The sequence below is a fragment of the Tachyglossus aculeatus genome, chromosome 10 (assembly GCF_015852505.1).
Source record: "Tachyglossus aculeatus isolate mTacAcu1 chromosome 10, mTacAcu1.pri, whole genome shotgun sequence".
Taxonomy (NCBI): Eukaryota; Metazoa; Chordata; class Mammalia; order Monotremata; family Tachyglossidae; genus Tachyglossus; species Tachyglossus aculeatus.
This window is the reverse complement of record NC_052075.1, coordinates 36,299,753-36,318,970: the sequence shown is the minus strand read 5'-3', so window position 1 is coordinate 36,318,970 and position 19,218 is coordinate 36,299,753. Positions and strand designations below refer to the sequence as shown.

Here is a 19,218-nt window from a genome sequence, read left to right as displayed (position 1 = left end):
AGTCTTTACAGTCATTCAGATTTCCCTGATTAATTTTTGTTGGGGTGGGGTGGGGAGTGTGGCTTCTTAAAATATAATGGTCTTTGAGAGTAGCAGTAGGACTCATAAAAATAATTATCACTAACTTTCTTTCCTGCTGGGAGAATGTGGTTTCTTAAACAGTTTTATCAGCTTCACGTGTGAGCCATACTTAACATTGCCTGGTCAAATAAAATTGCAATCTCAAATAATTTTGCAGAGCAGTGGATTATGAGGAGACAAGAGCCACAGACCAACCTTTTTTTTTTAAAAAAAAAATAGTATTTGTTAAGTGCTTGCTATGTGCCAGGCACTGTACTAGGTGTTGGGGTAGATATGGGATAATCAGGTTGGACACATTCCATGTCCCACATGGGGCTCACAGTCTTAATCCCCATGTTACAAATCTGATAACTGAGGCATAGAGAGGTTAAGTGACTTTCCCAAGGTCACACAGCAGACAAGTGGTAGAGCCAGGATTAGATCATTGGCCAAACACCAGAGATTTGACGAACTATAGTTTTGCTAACTCTAGGTACTGTACAGCCTCTACATGTGAGAAGGGAAAACTGATGAAAAGAACGATTTGAGCCTTGCAAATAGCAAGAGTAATAGTGCAGCAAATGACAGGGTGGGTGCGCGGTCTTGAAAGGAGCCGAGGGACAACCATTGGACTTTTCAGCATTCCCTCTGACCCCTGCAGAGAGGAAGTTGAGACAGAAGCATCATTAGACCGAGCAAACTAGTTTCATGGAGCCTGGCTAGAATTCCAAAGATATAGAATTTGTCTTTTAATGCCACATTATGGATGAGATTATGTTGTAACTAGGTCAGGAAACTGAATTTGTTTCAACCAATTATATTTAATTTGGAGTAGGCTAACAGTCCCACGTAAAATGGTTTCACAGGATTTGGATCCAATCACAGTCTAGGGTCTTAGGCTCCTCCAACCAGGTCTGGGAAAAGGTATAAATAAAGGCATAGACAAGAAGAACTGGTATTTGCAATTCATCTTTGATATGGGGTGGAACATCCAATCAATCAGTCATAGTAATTGAGCGCTTACTATGCAGAGCACTGTACTAAGCGATTGGGAATAACAATAATAATAATAACTGTGGTATTTGTTAAGCACCTACTATGTGCCAGTCACTGTCCTGGGTATTGGGATAGATACAGGATTATCGGGCTGGACACAGTCCCTGTTCCCCATAGGGCTCACAGTCTTAATCTCCATTTTACAAATGGGGAAACTGAGGCACCGAATTTTTTTTTTTTGTAGAAACGTATTTTTGTAGAAAAATGAACCGGGCAGTAGAGTGAAGGATGGACTGGAGATTGGAGAGATAGGAGACAGGGGTTGGCAAAGAGGCTGATGTAGTAAAGGCTGGATGGGATAAATTCTTGGATTAACATGGTAGCAGTTTGGATGGAGAGGAGAGGATGGATTTTAGCAATGTTGTGAAGGTTGAACCAACTGGATTTGGTAACAGATTGAATTTGTGGATTGAGTGAAAGAGAATTGGAGGATAATTAGAAGGTGAGATAGGATGGTGGTGCCTTCTACAGTGATGGGGAAAATCAAGGGGAAGAACGGGTTTGGGTGGGAAGATGAAGAGTTCTGTTTTGGATATGTTAAGTTTAAGATGTCAAAAGAACATCCAAGTAGAGATGTCTTGAAGGCAGGAGAAAATATAATAATTATGATGGTATTTATTAAGCACTTACCATGTGCCAGGCACTGTACTAAGTGCTGCGGTGGATATAAGCAAATCTAGTTGAACACAGTCCCTGTCCCCTTTGGGACTCACAATCTCAACCTTCAGACTAGTGATGAAGGAGGGCCATATAGTTTTCTTTACAGTTAATGAAAGTCACTGTCCTTGGTTTGGTGGTGGCCAGTACGTCTCTGGATCTCTTCAGCTCTGGCTCACCCCAGTGGTTACGCATGTTTCGTACCTTCCATCCTCATCTCCCATTGCAGGTTTCTGTAGACCTCCCATGTAAAATCCCAGGGAGCTACAGGGAGTTGATGATACATTTTGCTTTACCTCAAGAAGTTATTTAATGTCAGTCCTGGTGCTGTTCCCTTGCCATTTCCACAGTGTTGATGCTTACCTCGTCAAACCAGCCATCTGCTCTTTACCCTACTTGAAGCTGATGTTCCTTTCATTCCATTCAGTCGTATTTATTGAGTGCTTACTGTGTGCAGAGCACTGTACTAAGCACTTGGAATGTACAATTCGGCAACAGAGACAATCCCTACCCAACAACAGGCTCACAGTCTAGAAGTGGGGAGATGGCCAACAAAACAAAACAAGTAGACAGGCATCAGTAGCATGACAGTCCATGGCTCTGGCTATTAGACACAAGGCTGGCCAGCTCAGACTCCAAGTCACCTGACTTTAAGGACCACAGCCACACCGGGATTCTGCTTTTCCCGCCCAACTGACCGGTCAGTCACCTATAATATCTGGAATGATTGGCGGGGGGGTATTGTGTGTATGTGAGAGTGACAAAGCAGGGGAGTGTGATCAATGATCAGGTGAAGAGTTTCAGAACCCATAAGACGATTATCCCTGCCCTGGTCCCGAGACTCAGGTCCACCGTCTTAGATCCTCCTCTCTTCCACTCGATATGGAGATTTGAGGCTGAGCCTATGGCTGGGACACAGGGGTCATGGGTCCCAGGTCCACCCCAGCTTCGGACTGGATTCACACATCACCGGCTGCAGGCTGACACATGCCAGACCAGACTTCCCTGTGTGGCCATACCATTTTTTATTGTGGACAGGGAAGGTGTCTGATGTTTTATTGTACTCTCCCAAGTGCTTAGTACAGTGTTTTGCCACAGAGGAAGCACTCGATATGATTATGATTCTTATTATTATTAATAATAATAATACCAGGCTCCACGCCCAGCATTTCCTCACCCGCTGGCCGGCTCCCCTACATGGCAATTGCTGGACACTTCTCACATACACACTTCCTGGACTTTGTTTCCACTTGCGGGGAAGAGCATCCAGCTCAGGTTGCTGGATTGTCCGAGGGGAATGAATCCGATTGGGATCCGACTGAAGGCGGCCTCATCATCCGTAGTGCTCTTTTCGTGGGGCTCCTTGAAGAGGTATTCGTTCTCCACAAGAGTCATGTTAGCCATTTGGATCTCCTGGATGCTGTTTTATGATATATACACATCCCCACTGGATTGTAAACTCCACAAGGGCAGGGGTCTTGTCTACTTACTCTGTTGTATTGTCCCAAGAGCACGGTAAAGTGTTCTGTGTATGGTAAGTACTAATACCATTGATTGGTTGAGCATGAGCTTTATGTTTTTGACAGTTGTAGAACCATTTTCTTAGATGAGGTTGAGGTTTTAAATAATTGAATCTAAAACTTGGTAGATTGTATTGGTGTCCTTTTGAGAAAAATTGATTAATTGCTCACACCGTACAAATAGAAAACCATTAAAGGACTATCAGTTGAAGAAATTAGGAATACAAAACTCCTTTAAATGCCTATGTTAACCTGGTCTGTTAAAAGAAAATTGGGGGAGTTTAAAGTTAGTTTACATTTGCACACTGAGGCAACTTCCTTTTGCAGATGGGTTGAGTAAGTTAGCAAATCACAAACTGCAAAATGTGTACAAACCTAGGTAAAGATTTAAGATAAGAATATTTTTATGGCAACATTCATAAGTTTTGATTGAACACCAAATGTTAAGTATGAGATGCCATAGCAGAATGTTAGCCTGAAGTTAGATTGTTTTAAAGTTGTTCTTAATATAAAATTATATTTATTTTCATGAGAAATAAAATTCTAGTTGAAGATCCTGTGTTACCCCAAATGACAAGTATTCAATTATTAGAAGTGTTGGCTTTTTAAAAATAAAACTGTTAGACATATATATTCCAAGAATTTGACCTTGTTATTAAATCATGGGTTATGTTTACACGCTGTTATGGAAAAGGTTTTACTTCTATTTGTTCAAAGTCATTCTGTGAGGAAGAAAATTAGTCATTAAGTCATACAAAAACTAACATAGTGGGGAAAAAAGTTGAACTGATTGATTATAAGTTCCCAGTGATGTGTCCTACTCAATTTAGCTACTGATTTAGTCTAACCTCTGTTTCTTTCTAAATGTTAATTTTTTAATGTACTTATTAATCAAATTTTCAACCTGTCATATAGTGTAGTACCACTGCAGAGCACATTTATTTCTATTATTGACCAAGTATACTACAAACAAAACTGTTTCAAAATTACAGAAAATATTTAAAACCACCACTTCTGTGGGGATGTTTTTAATAACGTTTGGTGGCTTGAGATTTTCCAGCTCTTTCTACGCTAGATGCTGTCGAGTAAGGTATTCCCTGTATTAATTAACACTCTTGAGGTGTGTTGTTTCTTGCCATTAAGAAGTGACTTTATTTCATAAACTGATGCCTAGACATAGTAAATGGAATGCCAATGGGTGAGTGCAGTCCTGTCTTTTAGAAGACAAGTTTGTGAAGCCATGTGCTTCCATCGAGATTTTGAAAATACACTCTCAAGATTCCACGCTGGGCTTTCAGTTTAACCAGGTTTCTGAGTGTTCCAAGGGAACTTGGATAGCAGATTAAAAACTTGAAAAGTTAGATCTAGCAGAAATATTAAATGCTAAATGCAAAAGCACACTTCTAAGACTTTAATGCAAATAAAGACTTTGAAATTCGCTTTTACTTTTAGGAGGACTATAGCTCTGCACAAAGTCAGTGCTCAAAAACACGGTGTACGACAGTTATGGTGGGAAAATGCCATTCATTCATTCGTACTTATTGGGCGTTTACTGTGTGCAGGGCACTGTACTAAGCATTTGGGAGAGAACGATATAACAATAAACAGTCCCGCCAGCTGTTCCAAGAGAAGCTTCTAGTATCCTTGAAGCACCCATAGCTAGAGTAGATCTGTGCACCAGCTACATTAATAAACAGCCAGTTTTGCCCTAACATCATCTCCTAATTATTATAGCTGTTAATCAGTAGAACTTCGTGAGTGCCGAGCACTGTGCTAGGCATTTGGGAGAGTGCAGTAGGGCTTTAGGAGACATGCTCCCTGCCCTCAAGGCGATATCCGTTTTGTCAACTTCATTTTCAAACTGTGTTTTTATCAGATTTCAGGACAGATTTGGTTTGGAAGTTTAACATCTCATGATATTCAACTGAATGTTTTGTCAGGTATGGGTAGAAGGAATTTCATTTAAAAAAAACCAATTTTATCCTCAATGTTTTACTTGCATGCCCATTTTAAATTATCATCAACTTTGGGGATTATTACAGGTAGGATCCCAATAGGAGGCTTCATTAAGTAAATTGATTATGAGGAGCCCAGCATCTCACAGACATTATATCCTCTGCTTCTCCCCCCTGCCCCGCAAAATGGGCCTACTTTTGTCTGCCTGACGGGAAACTCCTAATGCAGAAGGCCAGTGTCCAAGAATCTGGGTCTAGGCAGATTAGACAAGTCAGGATATGTAAATCCAGTGATGGGCTGCATTAACTCTTGCTTGATCTTTCTTGACCTGAGTACATAACTGTTCCTGGCTATCACTGACTATAAGCTGGCTATCATGGAATCGCCACGAGATTGACCAGATGGAGTAGAATAATTGCTGAATTTTAAAAAGAATTTTCGGGTGTGTCAGGATATCATCTTCCTTAACAAAATCGCCTTAACCAAGAAAGAATGGTTTGGGTAGTCATCACTAGAAACTGCTATTTCATCACTGCTCCTAGTACGGGAAGTTCAGTCTGTTGACATAGCTGGATAAGGGAAGCGTAGTTCAGCAGGTGAACCCTTGAGGCCTGGAGACTTTCCAGGCTGTTTTAAGCAGGTTCTATTATTTGATAAGTAATTGGAATAGAATGTACCTTCAAAATAGAGAATGCTCTAGCTTTTCTCATAAATTCCAATGGAGGACGCTTATATATTTTCACTCTGTCAACAAATGCTATGTTTATGACCCTTCTAGAATTTCGGCTAGATTTCTACATTTAGAACCACTCAGTGGAGAGGGGCCACTTCAACATCTTCATAACATGAAAACTTCCAAAAACAATCTCTCTGCTAAATAGTTGTGTATCAAATGTTGTTCACCATATTTGATCATCACACTGCTCCTGTGTCTGAACACTTGTGAGTAATATTCCTTTCTTGACACTGTGATAATGGTAAGACTATTCTTTGGCTTCTTCCTAACCCACATCCTTCCCTTCCCACTTACTCCGCCAGCTTCTTATACACTCTGTGACACTCTCTTCCTCACAAGCTTTATTGCCTTTCCTCAAAAAGACACATAGTGTGTGATCCATGCCCACCAAGTTGGTCTGAGTGCCACCATTTTGCAACTGCCATAGCTGTGCCATCTTGCTTAAGATTTGGAAAAAGTAATGTCTTTATAGCATTTCTGCAGTTCACTCTTCAGAATCCTCTTGACATACATCTTTCCCTGTCCCCGAGTTCCCCACCAAAAGGTCTGTCTTGGATTCTTATACACAGTATTATGGACTATTAGCCTTAAAAGAGTTAACGTACTAACCAACATCAAGGAAAATCTCATTCATCCAAATATTTTTGTTAGTAACAAAATAAAATCTCAACAGATTTTACTGCCAGAGCAGCATGCTGACTCACACTGTTCCGATGGACCAAGAAGTAAAGTATGAAATTAGGAGACAGGGTTTAGTAGCCTTGCAGACGAAGCATGGCAAACCAAATCGCACTTCTTGGTATGTCGAGGCCTGGCCATGACTTCTGACTTCAGCAGTTTCTTTAGCTTGGCTTTGTGGAGAGAGCTCAGGAGAGGTCAGAATTGGGAGACCCAGATTCTTGTACCACCTCCACCATTTGTATGCTGTGTGACCTTAGGCAAATGTCTTAACTTGTCTGAACCTCGGGTTCCTCATCTGTAAAATAGGGCTAAAGTACCATTTCTCCCACCCGCTTAGATTTTGAACACTTGTGTAACAGGGACTGTGTCCAGTCTGATTATGTTGTATCTAACCCAGTGTTTAGCACAGTGATAAGCACATAGTGAGCATTTAAATAAGTACCATCAATATTATTTGCCTCACCTTCAAGCCACATGTAACATAAAATGACATGATTTGATGTACCGTGAACCAAAAAACAAAACTCACTACTGAGTTTTAATGCTTAAAAGCCAAATTTGCAGGCAAGACTTTTCCCTGATATTAAATTAATGAAAAATACAACTGGGGACAAAATTGAAACAGACTTTCCACCTTTTTAATCTTAATCAATATAATGTTGTTGTTGTACAGCAGTGTGGCTCAGTGGAAAGAGCACAGGCTTGGGAGTCAGAGGTCATGGGTTCTAATCCCGGCTCCGCCAATTGTCAGCTGTATGACTTTGGGCAAGTCACTTCACTTCTCTGTGCCTCAGGTTTCTGTAAAATGGGGATTAAGACTGTGAGCCCCCCGTGGGACAACCTGATTACCTTGTATCCTCCCCAGCACTTAGAACAGTGCTTTGCACATAGTAAGCGCTTAACAAATGTCATTATTATTATTATTATGTTCACAAGGCAGACCTCTGTTGTCCATTCACTCGCTTCTACCATTCCGAATCATCTTCTAGACTGTGAGCCCGTTGTCGGGTAGGGATTGTCTCTATCTGTTGCCGAATGATACCTTCCAAGTGCTTAGTACAGTGCTTTGCACACAGTAAGTGGTCAATAAATACAATAGAATGAACGAATGAATTAGCATTCATACACCTTGTTACAAGGTTGACCCTTGAATTCAAACTAGAGAATTCTTCTCTCACCAAGAGTGGTAGGACTCATTGCATGAAATGGTTAGCATTTAAATTCTGAACTATTTTGAGCACTCACTTTTTCAACTATCAACCATCCCAATTTTTTTTCAGCTAAGGGAATGTTTACTTGACTTCCCTTCCCTACATCCCAGGATTCTACCGTCACCAAAAGCCGGGTCTTCAGGGGAAGGAGGGGAAGTCTGGGATCCATTTCCGATTTGGTCTTCTCTTGCCTCACAGATATTCAAAGAATGTTAGTTAGAATAGGTTTGGCCTCAGTCAAGTTAGATACCTGGAAGATTATTCTATATCCTAGAATAGTAGCTTTCTCTGGCTGCTAATGGGCCCCCCCAAAATATTTTGATTGCTCCACCTTTTGAAAAGTAGACTAATAATGAAAAAGAAGCCAAAATCCATGTAACAGTCACTCTATTTTAAGATATACTTGCTATTTATTCCTCCTGCTGTGGACCTCACTTTTTCACTGGCTCTCTCTTGATTTTGATTTTTTTTCTCTTTTCCCTCTGGCACTGTCACTGGCCCTTGATTGATCTTGCCAGTGGTATATCAGCTCTGCAGGTGCACCTTATGGTCAGCTCATTTGAGAAGCACCAGCATTAACGTCATCATTATTTCTGAAGAGCTAAGTTTTTTGTAGTAATGCTTTGATTATAGTAATGGTACTGTTTAATACTTTGTGCAGAGCACTTGGATAGATACAACATAATCAGATTGGACACAGTCCCCATTTCTCATGGGACTCCCAGTCTAAGAACTAGGAAAGGCAGGTATATCATCCCCCATTTACAGATGAGGAAACTGAGACCTAGGGAGGTTAAATGATTTGCCCAAAGTCAAACAGCAGGCCAGTGACAGAGCTGGAACTAGAGCTCAGGACTCCTGGTTTCCAATCCCAGGCCCTTTCCAGTACACCATGCTGCCTCCTATCATCCATAACTTTGCTCACAGTCGTTGCCAGTGGACTCTGATCATTTTCCCCTACCTCACTATTATTGGTGAGGGAGGTTTTAGCTTTCCTTAATAATCTGTCCAGGGTCAGAGAGGTGGAGAGCATGAATTGGGTTTATACTTTTCAAAAAGTGAAGGGGAAAATCTGAACCAAATCTAAATTAAAACATGGGTGTAAATTGAGGACCAGGTTTTGAGAGTTTGACTCTTTTTTACCCCAATAAAGAACCTTTAATACCCTGAAGAACTGAAAATGAGCGTGTTGTTTATCATTTGTTGTTTTAAATTGAGTAGTCACTTTTGCACCAGAGCCAAGGGCAGGTGGTAGTTTTTAACAAGCAGAAGAACTGTCCTAAGCTGACTTCTTTTCAGTTATCCCCTTGGGCTTGTGGGGCCCAGGATAACTAACCTGCTTCAGGGCCCTGCCAGCAGGGAAGAAGAGGGATTGTGGAGAAAAAAGTAAAGATAAATTTTCCCTTTCAAGCTGGGCCTCTCTCCTTCCTCCCCTGTGACAGGGCTGCCATTTCCTGTTGGTGGTGCTCCAGACTGGCTCAAGATCTGCATCCTAGTGGATCGTGCTCTGCCTCCTTGGCCAGAGAGCTGCCAATCTGAGGGTAGTATAAGCAGCATGGCCTAGTGGCAAGAGCACGGGCTTGGGAGTCAGAGGATGTGGGTTCTAATCCCTGCTCCGCCACTTGTCTGCTGTGTGACCTTGGACAAGTCACTTAACTTCTCTGGGCCTCAATTATCTCATCTGTAAAATGGATTTTAAGACTGTGAGCCCATGTGGGACAGGGATTGCATCCAACCTGATTACCTTGTATCTACCCCAGCGCTTAGAACAGTGCTTGACAAATGCCATCATTATTATAAGGACAGTCGGTTCAGGTGCCAGAGCTCAAGCGTGAAACCCTTCCACCCTGGGTGCTGGTGACTCATAGAATCCCGCTTGCTGGGAGGGGAGGGGACTCAGGCACCTGCCCTCAAATTGCCCCAAGGATGGGACAGCTCTGCCCATGGGGAAGAGTCAACAATGATCATTGAAATCCATTCATGATTCCCAACCGTCTTCTATTCCGGAGTTTCAACCTCTTCTCTCGGGATATATTTGCCAGAGTGATGAACTTCCTCCCCTTGTATGCTTTCTGCTAAAAGTGCTAAGTAATCGTTAAATGAGCAAGTAATGGGTAGTGGTAGAAAGAGAAAAAGAAACAACTGTGGAGGTGGATCTTGGCATCCTAACTCCTTTAGCTTGTTTTCCTCAACTACCCTCTTATCTTCTCAAGCTATCCTCCCTCCCTTCTGCATTACCTAGGCCTTTCTGTCTGTACTCCCTAAGCACCTTATGTATATCCCCTCACCCCCACAGCCCCTATATGTAGATATCCTTATGCTCTTCCATTCCCCTATTTGTAATTTATTTTAATGTTTGTCTCCCCCACTAAACTGTAAGCTCCTTGAGGGCAGGGATGGTGTTTAGTTTACCTCCTCTATTGTACTCTCCCAAGTGCCTCGAATAGTGCTCTGCACACAGTAAGTGCTCAGTAAATACCACTGATGACTAATTGATCCATTGGCAAAACTAGATGATCCGCTCCTAAAACACTGAGATGCACCTATCCTTTTGAAAAGAGTCCACCTAATTCTGAGGCATTCATGTGATAACAGAAAAACATTCACTACTTTTCAGTATTGGGGGGGAAAAAAGGAAAACCAAAAGAAAAGGTCCGGTTTGGGTAATGAAAGCCATCCCAACTTAGACATACGCAGACATGCTGTGCTTTTAAGGTTTCACCAAAAGTGAGTGTTACGGTCAGATTTTGGATAATTACCACTTTGTACGGCCTTGCGCAAATAACTGTATATCTTTTTCTCTTTGTTTTTTTTAGCGGTGATGAGTTCCTCAATTTTCTTCTGAAATTAAGCAAACAATGTGGTCACCTCACAACAGCTGTGCAGGATATAATTAGCCAGTTTCCAGTACATTCTCACAAGGTATTTCATCCGGGAAATTAAGCAAATATTGATCATTGATAGCAATAATCATTAATAATAATAATAATTGTGGTATTTGTTAAATGCTTCCTCTCTGTCAAACACTGTAGAAGCGCTGGGGTAGATACATGACCCACATGGGGCTCACAGCCTAAGTAGGAGGGAGAACAGCTATTGAATCCCCATTTTGCAGATGAGGGAACCAAGGCACGGAGAAGTTAAATAAGTGTTCAAATTAAGATAATTACAGGAGAAAACAATAAGTGAACTGATAAAAATCACATCCGCTCTACTAATTATGTAATGTATGACAAGGGAGCTGCTTAATGATTGTGCTCTACGCTACTGTTTTCCAACAGCATGTTGTGTTACAAACTTATAAAATAAATCCTTCAGATGATCGTGGGGAGAAAGGGGTCATTGTGTTTAACTGACCACTTGTTCTGTTAGGAGATTTAATTGTTTAAAGTACAAAGTGATAGAAGACTCAAGTGAAGGTTGAAACAAAGCAATGTATCCCTCATCATGCACAAACAATGTCATTAGGAATTTTGAGGAAATACTAATGGAAATGATTATAGTTTACAAATAGAAGTGGATAGTGACCTTTGAAAACACATTGTTGTTCGTTTCAACCATTTGTGATTAAATTCTGAATTTTTCCAGAGTTTTCTGTTGTCTATGATCATATGAGAAGTATGCACTTTTCATTTGCATTGATGCCTCATGGACTCATTTGGTGTAAATGTTTTTGAACATGCATTAAGCAGGCGTACTAGTCTGTTGCGATGTAGGTTGATTGCAAATGTCTCTTCAATGTGTATGGATTGGGTATTTTTCAATAATTGCATTTGGAGCATAATGTGGTTATTTTACAGAAGGGTCTCTTGTCCCAAATTGAATGCATGCACAGTTATCAAAGATTGTTTTCCAGTCACTAAAGAAATGGTTTTCTGTGTCTTCTAACAGATAGTTCTGGAATGGGGCTCACCCGATTGCTTTACTTCAGTGTGTGAGGATCTGGTACACAGTGCTCAAAATCTAGGGGAAGAAGTTGGTAAACTTAAGCATTTGATTCAGAAGGTAGGTATCAGAACACACAGAGAAAGGTAGATTTGGGCTAAATGTTTTATGTAATCTAGCCCAGCTCAGGAGATAGCTTCAATAACATTACTTGCCTGAAGAAACCTCTGCTGATCTCTCATGCAGTGTGATGTATCATCCCAGCGCTTAGTACAAGAGCTCTGCACACAGTAAGTGCTTAATAAATATGATTGAATGAATGAGGAAATCAATCCCACCTGCCCCATATCCTTCAATCAGTAGGTAACCAGTGACATTCTGGAATCATTTCTCCTATGTATCAGCAACTGTTACACACACACACACACACACACAACAAAACAAAACAAAACAAAAAAATCCACCAACTGAAGTCCATCATAGATGGGGATGAAACACAAGAAGGCTCTTTTAGGAAAGTACAGCTCCCAGAAATCTCTAGAGGAGACTGAGTGGATGGAAACCCTAATCCCGATGTGTGGCTGTGGTGCTGCTCCCTTAGTAACTAGCCCATTCGAGCCTCCACAAGTTCATAGGAGCCATTTACAGAGCAGGAGTCAGCTGGGCCCCTGGATTTGAGTGAAAGGTGTTTGACATTTTCTGTACCTGTCAGAGGGAGTCATTCTACAACAGTGGGTTCAAATCTGGTGACAAGAAAACCTGCTGAGAATTGTGCAGCCAGTCGTGGAGGCCCCCAAGAGCCCCAGCTGGCCCCTCTTGAACAGGAGGTGGTGGTCACTGTGTGATCTGGGGCATGTGGAATACCGGCTCCAAGAAGGCCTCAAGATCCACGGATGAGCCATGGTGCCTTGCGGGTGATATCCAGGGGGTGCAAATATTGTCCCAATAGGAATTTTGGGAGGGAGCGGGTGAGGGGGGAAGGTATGAGTTAACACAGATAGTGTACAGAGGTGACAAAGAGAGAGGGTGGGAGAGGTCAAGGCTAGACGTTAACACCACATCACTCACTTTCAAACCAACACAATGACAGGATCTTGTCAGAAAGGGTCATTTTAAGTAATTGGTTAGTAATGGAATGACCGTCCCAGGATTCAGTAAATGGAGCATCAGTGTCAAAAAGGAATCTGTTGCTGAATGAAGCCATGTGGACATTGGCCTAAGGATACAGTATCACCAAGGTTGGCACCGAATCCCCACTTTGTGCCGTAACTTAAAATTAATTTTGCCGGCTTCTTCTTATCAAATATTTACGCTGTAGATTCTAAAAGGAGTTATGCCTATTAATGTTGAAAGTATTTACATCATCACTCTAGCCCAGGATGTTTCCAGTAAATATCACTCTGCAAAAGTGCCTGATTATTTTTATCTTTCAAAGATCTTTTATTTTTTGTTTGTTTAATAGAGGTGCTTCAGGGTGGGAGTCATGTGGGGTCAGAGGCAGGGTGTGGATAGGCCAGAACATTCCTTCCAGAGAGGTGTTAAAGCAGCCATTTAAAATTTTAAATGCAATCTGTCTTTGAAATGTTATTTGAAATAAGTTTCAAGTGTCTAGTGAAGCACTTACTTGGAATAATATGAGTCTTGTTAACTGTGGATAAATTTAATGTGGCGTGAAGTCTTAGGGAAGATTTTCCTTGTGGGCAGTTTAATTGTTTGCCATTCGGCGTTAATCGTTGGAATTAGAAGGGATGCAAAATCTACTCTGTGCACTTCCTACCCTTCCTCATTGGTTATTTGCCTCTGCAAGTTGTGGATATTTATTCCATGACACCCACACACCCACACCCCAACACACATACACCCTGCCCCCAGTGAGAACTTGTAAAATGTGTATGAAAACATAGCTCTTATAAGAAGCCTTCCCATTTAGGGCTGTCGAGGGTGAATGGCTTTATTGTTTTTGAAGACATTTCTGTTCATTTAAATCTTCCATTTCAATCTTGATTGATGTAAGATAGCTCTTGTTAAAGATTGCATACGTTTGCAAAGCCCAAGTGCTTGGTTGCCGACAACTTCAGCCCAAAGTAAAATGGGAAAGAATGTTATCTTCTTTGGAGGAGATCCTTTTTAAAGTTTCTTTTATGTAAATTGAGTGAAATATTGCGGCTGTGAAATCCTTGTGTCAAAAGGTTATTTCATTTTCATTTTTCTTCATAACCTCTTTCATTTCTTTCCCCACGCTATTAGTTGCACAATGACCAGAAAAATGACTCCTGTCGTATACCACCCATGGAAAATGTGTCTACCGGAAAGAAAAGATTATGGAAGAGAGCCGCAGTCAGTGTGTGTGGATTTGGGCTTCTCTTCGTCATTTGCAAGCTAACTTTCCTGCGAAAGTAATGGCAATACGTATTTCAGCAGTGGACGGTATCAAGTCCGATTCCTTTCAGTCTTTGGAAGACCCCATGTGAAGGTGATGAAGATGAACCAATCAAGGGGCAAGCCTAACTTGAATAAATGGGGCCCATTTGGGCCAGTGCAGTGCTGTTTAGAAGTGAACACGCATAATTACTGAACCCTGCTTTTACTTTATCCTTACATTTATAAATATAATTTTTCCAGTTCAGTTTTCCTGTTACATTATAAAAAGAGGCTGTGGATTAATTGCTACGTGCTGGACTACTTGATCACCTTCAAATAAAGGTCTTAACTTTGCCTTTCATGTTCTAGTACCACGTTTATTTGAGATAGTAAAGCGTTAAAAATACCTTTTTGGGGAATGTTTAGCTAATTTTGAAAAGTAACATTAACTGCAAAGCTGCCTTTTATAGACTTTGTTTTAACTTTAATTTTTAGAAAAAAATAGAAAATGTTTCTGATGGTCCCTTTTCACCTCTGTTTCTCTATTATTTTTAGGGTTTTCTCTTCATCATCATCATCAATCGTATTTATTGAGCACTTACTGTGTGCAGAGCACTGTACTAAGCGCTTGGAAAGTACAAGTTGGTAACATATATAGACAGTCCCTACCCAGCAGTGGGCTCACAGTCTAAAAGACTAAAATTCTCTTGAATTTCTTCCTGGATTTCTGTCAGCCCGATTACATTTTCATTGCAATCATAATGCTAATATAAAGCGTGGATGGTGAATCAATTTTCTGTAGAACACAGAAAAGTCAGACAAAATCTCATGTTTTTATAAGTATGAGGCAAAGGAAGATCAGGCTGGAAAACATGGAAGTAAATAATGTTAGGGACTGGAACTAGCTAAGAGATAATTATGAAGCAAGCTTTGGAAGCACTTCAAAATCCTGTTAGGGTTGATAAGAGCAAATTAAGTGTGCTTGTCACGCATGCTATGATATTTTGCATAAGTATGAGAGCGAATGTTTGCGCTGTTGTGTATGCCACAAGGTAGGCTGGTGGTAACAGTTATCCTCCTGTCTAAACTGAGGAGAGAGAGGATTCAGCTTGAATCAGAGAAGTGAGAGAAAATGGAAGATAGACAGAATACAGCCAATAAGAAAACCCTGACTAGAGCGGGATTACTTTTACAGCAATCACGGAGCTTGAATCTTGTTGCCTGGCTGAGGGCCATGTTTAGAACAGATGTGGTAAATCTGCAACTGCTTGAAAGGTAAACACCAAGAGGGGAAGAAACTATGGCAAGAGAAAAAGGGAGGATAATAATCAGTAGTGAGTCCTTCCCCACGGATAAACTGAAACAATGGGGCCAAACTAGCTATTCCATTGTGCAGCTTTGTGCTTGTCAGGGGTCGGACCAGGTTTCACCTGGAAACCGATCCCACCATGGAGAAGGAGGTATTAGAACTCAGCCGCTTGTCTGAGGCGCAGCGCACTGAGTGATGTCGCCCCTTTATAGAAATGGACTCATGTTAAGGGAAAACTTTAACTGAACCGGCACCGTCTCTTGATAATGGATGGTGAAAATGTAACTCAGGGAATGTGGGCTATCTCCGTTATCCAGGGACATATGCAGTGCAGTTTTTCATAGGCTTCAACAAAAGTTCTCCTGTTAACTGTTTCATATGTTTAATACGTCACGTAATTTTTCCCCTTTTGCAGGTTTAACTTCGGAAAGTACCGATTCCACCAGTGTTGATATATGCGTTTGCTTCTCAAAAAACCCAAATCATGTTGTATGCCAATGTATGCTCCCCTTTAGCAACCTACCCACTCCACTAGAAATACTGTCTACCTGTTCACAGATCTGTTCCGTATCTCTAACACTTGTAACCTTTCCTATTCATCTGTCTTCCAAATTACTGAGCTGTCCCCCTCTCTCCCCACCTCATAGTTCTTGCCAACCTAGATCTTTCCAGATCCCCACCCCGGCTTCCATTCTTTCTGATGGCCGATCATAGTGATACAGGCGCCTCTCAGGTGCCTCTCTCATTTCTCCCATGTAATTTCCCCTTTGCCTTCTTTTTCAACTGTGATACCTACGTCCTATTATGTTGTCCCTGCGTGATACCTCCAGTTACTACTTCTGCCCTAAGCTCTATGAGGCTTGGGAAAATAATCATTAATAATTGTGGTATTTAAGTGCTTACTATGTGCACTGAACTCAGCACTGGGGTAGATACGAGATAATCAGGTCCTACATGGGGCTCCCATTCTAAGTAGGAGAGAGAACGGGTATTGAATTCCCATTTTGCAGTTGAGGGAACTGAGACACAGAGAAGTTAAGTGACTTGCCTAAGGTCACACAGCAGGTAAGTGGTGGAACCAGAATTAGACCTCAGGTCCTCCGACTCCCACGCCCGTCTCTCTCCACTAGACCACACTGACCCCTCAGTGACAACACTCCACTTTCCAGTGCACTAACAGAAGCTTTTGCAGACCCTGACTCCCTTCTTTTTCCCTACCCTAAAGAGATAAAGGATCTTAAGGGGTGACGTGAGGCGGAAGCAGTGGCTAGCAGCCTGACAGAAGCAGTGGAAGGCAGAAAGAGGGAGCAGGCAAACCCAAACCAAGAGTGCCCAGAAGGATACACTCTTCTTGTGTCTGTGGAGAGGCAAGTGCACTCTAAGTGGGATGGGAATCAATCAGTTGTATTTATTGGGCACTTACCATGGGCTGAGCACCGTACTGAGAACTTGGGAGAGTAGAGTATAAGATTTGGTAGGCATGTTCCCTGCTCACAAGGAGAATACAGTTTAGAGCAGGGACACAGATGTTAAAGTTATGGCTGTGAATGTAAGTGCTGTGAGACTGAGGGTGGCGTGAATAGTGAGTACAAATCCAAGTGTAAGGGTAATGCAGAAAGTGGAGGGAGTAGAGGAAGTGACGGCTTAGGGAAGGCCTCTTGGAGGAAATATGATTTTAATAAGACTACATAACCCTCAATCAATCCCTCAGTCCTCTGCCAATCTGTCCGGTGAGCAGCTCATCATCAAAACTGGGCCAAGACTATAAGCTCGTTGTGAGCAGGGAATTTGTCCATTGTTATACCATACTCTCCCAAGCACTTAGTTCAGTGCTCTGCTCACAGTAAACGCTCAATGAATAGGATCGACTGACTACAGTGGCTAGGCCCAGCTCTGAAACAGAGTGGGAGATGTGCTTCTCCTCGTGACGACAGGCTTACCAAAGCCTCTGGAGTGGGATGAGAGTGGAGGGGTCAGGAGTGAGCCTAGAAGGGTGGGGTGTGTTTGGGTAGACTCTGAAACCTCCCCCCACTTTCTTCCAAAGTTAAACGTTGCCATCTTGGTGTCAAATGTTGGGCCAGGCCTCAAGAGCCAAGAAGCCCAGATGTGAGTGAGCAGCCCTGTTCCTTTTTCCTCCAACTGGCAGTGGAAAAGGTAAGCTCTGAGACAACCAATAGGGCCAAAGGTGCGCTGCCTGCTAGCCCACCATAGTGACCCAGAGTCCTGAGAGTTGGTGTCTTTGGTATTCTATTATTATAATAGAATAATATTCTATTTGATTTTGTTAGTATGTTTGGTTTGGTTCTCTGTCTCCCCCTCCTAGACTGTGAGCCCACTGTTGGGTAGGGACTGGTCTCTATATGTTGCCAGCTTGTACTTCCCAAGTGCTTAGTACAGTGCTCTGCACACAGTAAGCACTCAATAAATATGATTGATTGATTGATTTGGGACCAGGGGCTGGAGAGATACAATTAAGGCTGTTCCTCAGACTCTCTTTCTGACTTTCCCCTTTACTGCCAAGTGTGAAATCCCACAGGGAGAAGGATATCGTGGAAGGACTCCTCTCACACAAATCTCCAGAGAGCAGAGCCTATAGCTTTGGAAGAACAGTGAGCAACCTGCTGGGGTGCCGACACACAAGCCAAATGTGATTTGTAGTGTCCCGGTCCCTGGAGCCGGACAGCAGCCATTTTGATCAGAGGCAGAGCTTTGGGTCTCCATGTGGAGAGAAGAATCAATCAATTATATTTATTGAGTGCTTACTACGTGCAGAGCCCTGTACTAAGCACTTGGGGAAAGTACAATTTAATAGAGATGGTAGTGCGATCCCTGCTAACGAAAATCAATCAATCATATTTATTGAGTGCTTACTGTGTGCAGAACACTGTACTAAGCACTTGGGAAGTACAAGTTGGCAACATATAGAAAAGGTCCCTACCCAACAGCGGGCTCACAGTCTGCAAGACTATGCTCTCTACAACTCCCCCACCACACGCACACTTGCCCTCCACCCTCATTTTTAGAACAAAAAAACCAAAATCAATGAATATTTTTGAATTTGCCAGTTTTCTACCTCTTTCTTTAAAGCATTGGTCTTGACACCCCCTTCCATTTCATCTGCACACAGTAAGCGCTCAATAAATATGATTGAATGAATTGTCACCTATAAAACATTTGTTGTGTCCAGAGCTTGGAGGATTGGTTGAATGAAATGAAGCCTTTGTGTCCTAGCTGTCTGACACAGATCAATCAACCAATCAGTGGTATTTATTGAGCTCTTACTGTGTGCAAAGCACTGTCCTAAGCGTTCATATGTGGCCACTGTCCCAACAAGTGTCAACAAAGAGGAACTCCCTCTCATCTGAGAGGTCCTTTCCTTCAAAGGAGCTGGGGGCTATGAGGGTGAGGAGAGGAGAGTCTAGATCTGAAGACGGACCGCTGCCTGGTAGGTGAAAGATGCCAAATCTACACAGGTTTATAGGATTTAAAATAGAATGAAATTCTTACCTAGTGTATTTTGTTCTTCCTCTTAACACTGGGTTACTCTGTATTCTCAACTTGCTTTGGTCTCAGGGGCCTGATCCTGAATTTGAGGCCAGATTAGAATTTAACATATAAACTGATAGAGGAAAAGTTTGTTTTGTTTTCATGGTATTTGTTAAGCACTTACTATGTGCCAGGCACTGTTCTAAGTGCTGGGGTAGAGACAAGGTCATCAGGTTGGACACAGTCCCTACCCCACATGGGCTCACAGTCGAAATCCCCATTTTACAGATGAAGTAACTT

The 19,218-nt window shown here is 42.0% G+C and overlaps 1 protein-coding gene across 1 annotated transcript in view; it reads left to right on the top strand.

Moving 5' to 3' along the window:
* The window catches only part of ASZ1 (ankyrin repeat, SAM and basic leucine zipper domain containing 1), a 74,952-nt gene extending 60,468 nt beyond the window's left edge, over window positions 1-14,484 (top strand). The window contains exons 11-13 of the mRNA XM_038753240.1: window positions 10,694-10,799; window positions 11,769-11,882; window positions 14,010-14,484. Of these exons, the coding sequence (XP_038609168.1) occupies window positions 10,694-10,799; window positions 11,769-11,882; window positions 14,010-14,162 (373 nt within the window). The 3' untranslated portion in view covers window positions 14,163-14,484. The remainder of the gene's footprint in view (window positions 1-10,693; window positions 10,800-11,768; window positions 11,883-14,009) is intronic.
* Window positions 14,485-19,218: the final 4,734 nt, after the last annotated feature.